The sequence below is a fragment of the Rousettus aegyptiacus genome, unplaced genomic scaffold, assembly GCF_014176215.1.
Source record: "Rousettus aegyptiacus isolate mRouAeg1 unplaced genomic scaffold, mRouAeg1.p scaffold_m13_p_9, whole genome shotgun sequence".
NCBI lineage: Eukaryota > Metazoa > Chordata > Mammalia > Chiroptera > Pteropodidae > Rousettus > Rousettus aegyptiacus.
In genome coordinates this window covers 60145177-60153137 of record NW_023416312.1, presented here as the reverse complement: position 1 = coordinate 60153137, position 7961 = coordinate 60145177, and the positions used below count along the sequence as shown (strand labels likewise).

The 7961-nt window shown below is 49.2% G+C and overlaps 1 protein-coding gene across 1 annotated transcript; it reads right to left on the bottom strand.

Moving 5' to 3' along the window:
- Positions 1-432: 432 nt before the first annotated feature.
- LOC107504210 (armadillo repeat containing X-linked 5) lies at positions 433-6188 on the bottom strand. Its single transcript, XM_016133273.2, has 4 exons — positions 6097-6188; positions 4999-5095; positions 4338-4417; positions 433-4024 (listed from the first exon to the last, which is right to left on the bottom strand). The coding sequence occupies exon 4, from the start codon at positions 3736-3738 to the stop codon at positions 2086-2088; it is 1653 nt and encodes a 550-aa protein (XP_015988759.2). The 5' UTR covers positions 3739-4024; positions 4338-4417; positions 4999-5095; positions 6097-6188; the 3' UTR covers positions 433-2085.
- Positions 6189-7961: the final 1773 nt, after the last annotated feature.

Here is a 7961-nt window from a genome sequence, read left to right as displayed (position 1 = left end):
ACACGTTGTATTTCATTTATATAAAATTATAGAAAATGGGAACGATTCTATAGTCAGAGCCGTGGTTGTCTGGGGGTGGGGAGACATAGGGCATGGTGGGAGGGATTACGAAGGGGCATGAAGAAACTTTAGGGGGTCATGGATGTTATGTTCACTACCTTGATTGTGATGGCTTTAGGGAGGTATGCATGCCAAGACTTATTAAATACTTTAAATATAATTTCATGTATGTCAATCTTCTCTCAATAAAGCTGTTAAATAAGTATGTAAACACTAAATTAGAAAGATAATTGGAAAGACGAAAAGGCAAGTTGCAGATTACAGTCCTATTTTCACGAGAGAATTTGTACATATTGTTTAAGAGGATATGCAAGGGGAGATTAGGCACTATGCACCAACTGTTAACACACAAAAAGCATGGAGTGATTCAAAAATGTGCTGAAGCATATTTATTGACATGGAGATATTCACAACGTAGTTCATGGGGGAAAGCAGGTTACAATACAAACAGTATTTGCAGGATATTGTTTTAGTTTCTTAACTTTAAAAATCTCAAAGCACATAACCCAATATTTTCACACACCAAGACATTCCCTTCAGCTCAGACCAGGGGCTGTAAATGCTTACCAAGAGCCTCAGAGAACACAACCACAGCCCAAAAGTCCCAGGCATGCTGAACCATATAGACTTTCGGGAATCACTATCACGTTGGTTGAGGCAACAGCGTCTCTGCTAGCTTTCCTCTTTTGTATTGATGAAGCTGCAGTTCTGGGTCTAAGTTTCTTCAATGAAGTTTGTCTAGTAGTTTTAGCTAGTAGAAAAGCAGGAAGTGGGCTAGCCTACTAAGTAAAAGATAGAGCTTTCTGGCCTTTCACGTGACACATATGAAATGTTATAAATGATAAAACAATTATGATTTCGCGAGGAGGAAGAAAGCAATTAATTATCTTTTAAAATGTAATGTATGACACAATGTACAGAATGATTCGTTATTTGGGGGAATACATACAGATTGAAAAAGATAGGAAGGATATACAGCAAAATTTCACTTGCCGATGACTCCAAATTCACATCCGTTTTTAAACATTCAATAATTTTGGGAACCTATTTGCAGACACGACCAGTGCACATCCATACACCTGTCCTAGAAAGGTGAAGCCAAATCCCTGACAGACGTGTGAGCTTGGAGGAAGAATTGCAAGGCTGGCAGGGACAATATCCACAACAAATAGAATCATTAAACCCAGTCTCTGAGGCTCCAAGGCCACCACCTAAAAAAGTGAGGACTTCCAGGTAGTGAGTGGGTTTTGGTATCAGACGAATCAGCTATGCCACCTGCTTGCTATGGGAATCTAGGAAAAAACATTTAGCCTAATTCTCTTTGGAGGTGATCCAGAATAATGAGTTATAATAATAATAAAAACTCCCAGTACCTAACTCACGGGACTGCTGTGAGAAGAGGGGAGAGAAAAAACTGTAAAATACAGTGCCAACACAGTACCTGACAAAAGAGCAGATACTCAGGAAATATATCCTCCCTACACCTATCTCCTTTCTCTCCTGTGAGACGACTGACATAAATGAAATAGTTTAACAAATATAAGAGCTAGAAATGTAGTAACAAAATTTGTAAAACTGAGTATTACATTTTATCTAGGACTCAGGGCCACTTCTGTATAGTAGAATGAGTTATCTGATGCAGCTAGTGTATCAGCGTGCACAGGCCTTACTTCTGCAACCACACTATATGTTCAAGGATATTCTTTTCTACAATATGAAGCTACAAATGATCTAAGCAGATACTAACAAACAAGTAAGCTTACTTAGGATGAACTGGTTCATTAAGTAAAATGTTAAAAAGCGCCCCTTTTATCTTTACACAAGATAAAAATCAAGACGTTTTCAGCTCACGATGTGATATTCATTTGAAAAATGGTCCAAGCTTAAACCTAGACACTGTCACAGGTAATACTATTAAAGATGGAATGTATTATACGCACACTGTAATGAACAAAACATTATGCAAGGCTCTTTGAGGACAGCCAGCCTTTGAGTTTGGAGATTATTCAAAGTGTTCTCTTTTTATTACATCGTTTCTATAATCACTTTAACTTCACGGAAAATGGCCATGAGTGTGTTATAACCCGAGCGATCGACAACTACAATTGAGCCCTTTCTGATATGCTCCTTTATGTTAATAAATATGGCCACGGCACTAACGAGATTGGCTTTTGCTTCTTTCTGGTTAAAGATAAGTTTTAATGCTGCTAACGCCTTTGTATCGATCATGTCTCTGGCTGCAGCTGGGTTTTCAGACAAATTCAAAAACACTTTCAACACGAGATTTCTGGTTTTACAATTTCCCAGGGATAGCAAATGAAAAAGCTCTGAAAAGTAACTGGCGACAATATGGTGATGGTTAGAGTCAGTCGTCAGTTGCCCTAGTATCTTCAATCCCGACTGCTGTCCGGGTGAGTTCAAGGGAAAAGACACGGTTTCCTTACACATATGCTTAACATGTAATTCAATCTTGCATTGTCTTTCATTCCCAGAAGGGGGATTCAGGGTAATTGTGGCCTTTTTTCTCCTTTCAGAGGAAGGAAAACTGAGCAAGCTTTCAATAAGTGTGACCACACCCACCTCATTAATGAACTCTTGTGCAAACGGATGAACATTGTTGATCCCCATTGCGATCTGAGCTATTTTATGAATGAGGGGATCAGTAGTTGACTTAAGTAAGGTAACCAGTTTTTCAAATTCCTCAGAATTCATGTAGCATTCCATTTTGCAAGGGCAAGCAAATGGCTTAATCCCATTCACCTCCCTGATCCTGATTTGGCGTCTGATCTCCTCTATGGTCTCAACACAAGGGTCAGAACCAAATGGGTACTCAGGGCTAGGCTGTGAGCCTGAGGGAGTTCTCCTAGAAGAACATGCTGTCACCACAGGCAAAGAATGAGTATTTTCCTCAGCTGAGGCCAGAACAATGTATGAAGGCCTTGTCTCAGAGGGGACTTGGGATCTAAATCCTAACACTGCTGGAGTGACAGCAGGGGCTTTGGGCCAGATAGTTACCTCAGACCAGTCCTTGGGCCTATTTTTTTCATTAATTTCATCCACAGGCTGGGGCCTAACTATCCTACTCACGGGTCGAGGACTAGGGTCAAAACTAGTTTCATCTCCATCCCAAAACCAGTTCCCAATAACGTTTTCTTCCTCTTCCACCTCCTCCTCCTCCTCCGCCCCTGGCCTAGCCTTGCAGCTAGGCCCGGCCAACGCAGCCTCTAACTTCCCAGCACAGGCCGGGGGACCAGTATCAGCCTGACCTTCATCCTTAGCACTGGAATGATTGCCAGTCTCTTCTCCATTCCAGAACCAGGAACCAACACTGGTGTCGTCCCCAGCCCAGAACCAGGCATCAACACCAGCCTCATCTTTACACACGGACCTGGACCCAGCACTAGCCTCAGCCACAGAACAAAACTGAGATACTCTAGTGGCCTTGTCTTCAGCTTTGGGGCTGAAATTTGCCAGGGACCTTTCTTTCATCTCAATAGCAATCTTGTTCTTAGATACTGCCTTCATCCCTGCCACTGCATCTGCCGGAGACCCTGCCTTGGCTACTGCTTTGGCTTGGATGTCGGCTACAGGCCCAACTACGCCAGCAACCTCCCTCTTCGCTTCAGCTTTCACACCAGCCTTTTTTGCAGTTCTGGCCTTATTTCTACTCCTAGTCATGGCTGAAACCGAGTTATACAGACAGCCTTGGCCTTGGTTCTCAACGTGTCCCAGGTCCGTGTCTTGACACTCTTTCACTGGATCAGAGAGAAACTCTGTAGCAAGAGGCAGAGCCAATTGTCAGTTCAGCAGCCTCGCGGCCCTTTCCAAACACACAGCCTGTCAATGACACAGACAGAGGGCAGAGGTGCTCAGGCTGAGCAAGATGATGGTCCGAGGAGAGACCTGTTGAAAGTGATCATCTTCCACTACTCCAAGGCTACCACAGCCACCGCTGGAGATAGACCTGAAGAGGAAGAAGGAAATGGGCTTTGAGTCTCTTACAACTGTGCGTATCTATACGGACAGCCACACAGGCCATAAGAGAGTAGAGACAGATTATGGATGGGGTAGAAGTGGAATCACAGAAAACTGTTACCTCATTTTATCCCTTCCACACTCCCACTAATGCCCAACATTGTCCTCCCCAGGCACTACTGCACTCTTTTGTCTACAATAAATAGTAGCAGGGATGACGGGAGAGCTTGTTGAAGGTGAGAGAGGATAAGAAAATCCAGCCCTATACTCTACAGGTCCATCCAGGTCGGCCTCATACCAACCTGCATTGAACGGGAACAATTTTGTTCTCCTTCCTTGCTTCCAGTGTCGATAAGCCCTACAGCTGAAACCACAGGCAGACCTATGGACAGAAACACAGGGAGGACTGGAATTCTGAGTTTTGGTAGACAGATATGCACTCTGGTTTCCGAACCCAATACCTGTGGCCTTTCCAAATCTAGAGCTTTGGTTATACAGTCAACCCTTGAACAACGCACTGGATAGGGGCGCTGACCTCCCATGTAGCTGAAAACCCAAGTTTAACTAAAGTAAGCCCCCCGCAAACACGGATCCCCAACCACAGAGGTGAACCTTGAACAATCTGGGTCTAAACGGCAGGCAGTAGAACTGCACGCGTCAACCGAACTGTGGTCAAATGAAAAGAATCCACTATGTTCAAACCTGTACCGTTCAAGGGTCTATTGTGTAACGTTTCTGGCCTTGGTCCTCCTCATGGCTTCCCTCCCCATTTCCTGGGTATCTTTCAATTACCTTACAGGCACAATCCTGCCACACCCCACACCCATGTCCTATACACAAATTTAAGGGCAGCGGTGTCTAGAATACTGGAAGACAATGGCTCCAACACATGACCTGGTCTCACCCACTTGCCGACAGCCAATTCCCGCCCCCAATCAATAGGGGTACTATGCTCACACTCACCTTGGAATCAAATGAATTGTCTTCGTTTTCTTTCTTAATCAAATTCTAAGTGAGCGGCTACCTGCAGATTTCTACAGGAACCTATGAAGGAACAAACCTGCAGACAGACAAAAAGGCAGAGAAAAGGAACAGAAGAGATTGAGATGGCTCAACCCTTACAAGTGTCGTAACATATGCTTCTGGATGCACGAGGTCATGTTAAATGCCTCCCACCCGTCTGCAATTCCAAATGAGTCCCCATACAGTCCTCTGAGACCTGCGGGCTTGTCTAATTACACCTCCCAACTCTGAAGTTGGTCATTTTCCCAGCAGAGGCCACACCCCTTTCCCTGAGCAAAAATATGAGGCACAAGAGTGGGTATTTAGAAAGCAGGCAGTAACCAAAACGGGGACGATTATTTCAATAGCAGCTTTGCACACCCCTGCCCTTTCTCCTTCTCCATGCATACACAGACCCTACCTCATCCACCACCTATGCCAGCCGCCCCTCAGAGCAGGGGCCCTCGGGAGACGCTATCCTTCCCACCAAAGGACAGTCCTCTGGCTGGAGAAAAGTCACACCCAACAGAAAGAGGGAGGGGCATTCAGCAAAACACAAGAAAATATGTTGACGACGGTAGAAAAACATCAGGTGAATGGCCAGATACCCACAATTCAGGTCCTAACGTCTCCTTTCAACAATCAGGAGATAAGTAAGAAAAATGTGTCCCAACTCCCATGGTTCCTCAGGTAGCCACCCTCGGGAACTCCACAAAATCTGTGGGACTACCTGTAAAACCAGTATGAGAGGGGCTGAGACGGAGTTGAGGTTTCCAGAACCAGAAATTAAAGAAGTAGAATGACTCCATGCGTTCTAAACTGACTCTTCAGAAAGCTTTTCCCCTTATTCTGAACCGACATTACCTCAACCTAGTAAAGTGGGCAGGGATGTTGAGAAAACAAGATCCCAAAATAAACAGCACACTATTTACACGGATCCTTCCTATGAGAGTCGACCGACTCCTCACCCTGTCATTTGCCTGCCTTTAATCGCACGCAAGACCCAAATATAGACGGCGATGAAACTTGTACTAAGACAAGGGTAAACATTTCACTCACTTCGGTGTCTTCTTAATCTACCCGCTCCGTGCCCCGTTTGCCGAAATCGCCAACCTAGCGCGCAGACAGGAGACTTGGCATCAACCGGGCGCCTGTGGGAAGGGAGATCACCCAGGACGCGAGGCCCAATGGGCCCCTTTCCAGAACCAGGGCCCGGAGCGGCCAACGTCCCCCCATCCCCCGGCGCCCCCCAGCCCAGCTCCCGCTCCGCCATTTCTCCCGCAGCTGCCTGGCCCACAGCCCTCTCGCGGCACAGACGCCGTGGGGGGGCGGGGCGCGGGCAGCGGGAAAGCGGCCTGGGGAGCGGCCGGCGTGGTTCGCTTCCTCAGGGGCCCGGGGAGCCTCCCTCGCCACCCCCGCGCCCGGCCCGCGCCGGTCGCCGCCGCCTCCTCGCTGGGGACCCTCGGCGCTGCGCACCGCTCAGGAGCCGGTTCCGACCACGTCGCCTCCTCCTCGCCAGGCTGCAAGCTGACCGAGCGAGGGACCACCCCCGCCGCCGCCACACCCCCACTTGCCTGTGCAGGCTCAGGGCCCCGGTGGTGGGCCTCCCCTCCGCTCAGAGCTCCTCGCTCGGACTCCCACCGCCTTCCGTGCGCACCGAACTGCAGAGAGGTGTCCCGGCCCCCGCGTGAGGTACGACGCCGAGCAGGGTCTGCGCAGGATGCCGCACCAACCGCTGGCGACGAGGGTGTCGGGAAGGAGGCGGAGGGATACGGCACGAATGGGCTCGACGCCCCCTCCCAGGCCCACCGTAGTTCCGACCCGGAGGGGGCGGGGCCGGAGCCCAGAGCAGCCCCCGCGCCAGGCACGGATTAACGCCAGCCCGCCTCGCTGGGCCTCCGCGGCCCCCCACGGGGCGACCCCTCCCACGTTTCCGGCTCTGCGGTCTATGCCACAGACCCTCTGGGTCCCGCGGGCGAGGGGCGGGGCGAGCAGGAGCCGGAGGTCGGATGGAGCCGCGCTGGGAGCAGCAGCGGATGGATACAAATCGCCCCTCGATGAGAGGCGTGCGCGCGTGCGCGTCCAGGGACTCCCAACTGCTTAGTGTCCGCCTCCTCCCCCTCCCCCTTGCCGCCCGCCGTCCGTCCGGGCCGCTGGTGGGGGAGGGGCTGTGAGGATGCGGGCTGGGAGGGGAGAGGCGATCCAAGGCCAGACCACGCGGAGGTCCTACCCGCCCCCCAGGTTCTTTCTTAATTCACGGGGCCACGGCGGGGGGAGAGGTGGGCGGAGGCTGCCGTGGAGGCCTCACCGCTGCCCCTCTTCTAAAGGCACACCTAGGGAAGAATCCACTGCTCTGCGCCGAGATTCATTCTTTCTGCCACGCTGCTTTTTTTCTCACTCGAAATGGTAACGTCCGTTGTCACTTTGTGGTCCCCACAGTTGTCTAAGAAAGAGGGCCTGGCCCTGTCGGGACCGCACCGGGTCACACAGTCGTCCCCGTCTGGTCCCACGGCCACGTGTCAGGCACCAGTTAGGGCCGGTCCTGGTTCCTCTTCCCCGGTTCTGTCAAGCCTTCTGCAGTCACTTCCAAGTGCTCATGAGCTTTGGCAGTGTGGCAGCGATAAGAACCAGCCTGGGTCTCAGCCACTTGCCATACACACCTGTCCAGTTTATCTATTAGAGCTGTTAGCATATTAATCATACAGATTTTAAATTCCCTGATAATGGCCAAACCTGTATTACATCTGCATCTGGTTCTGATGTTTGCTTTGTATTCTCAAACTGCTTTTTCTTGTCTTTTAGCATGCCTTATACTTTTTTTTATGGAAAGCTGGACATGATATATTGGGTAGTGCGAACGGAGGTAAATAGACCCTTAGAGAGAGGTTTTATGTTCTGTGTAATGTTTACTGTAGTTGTAGGTG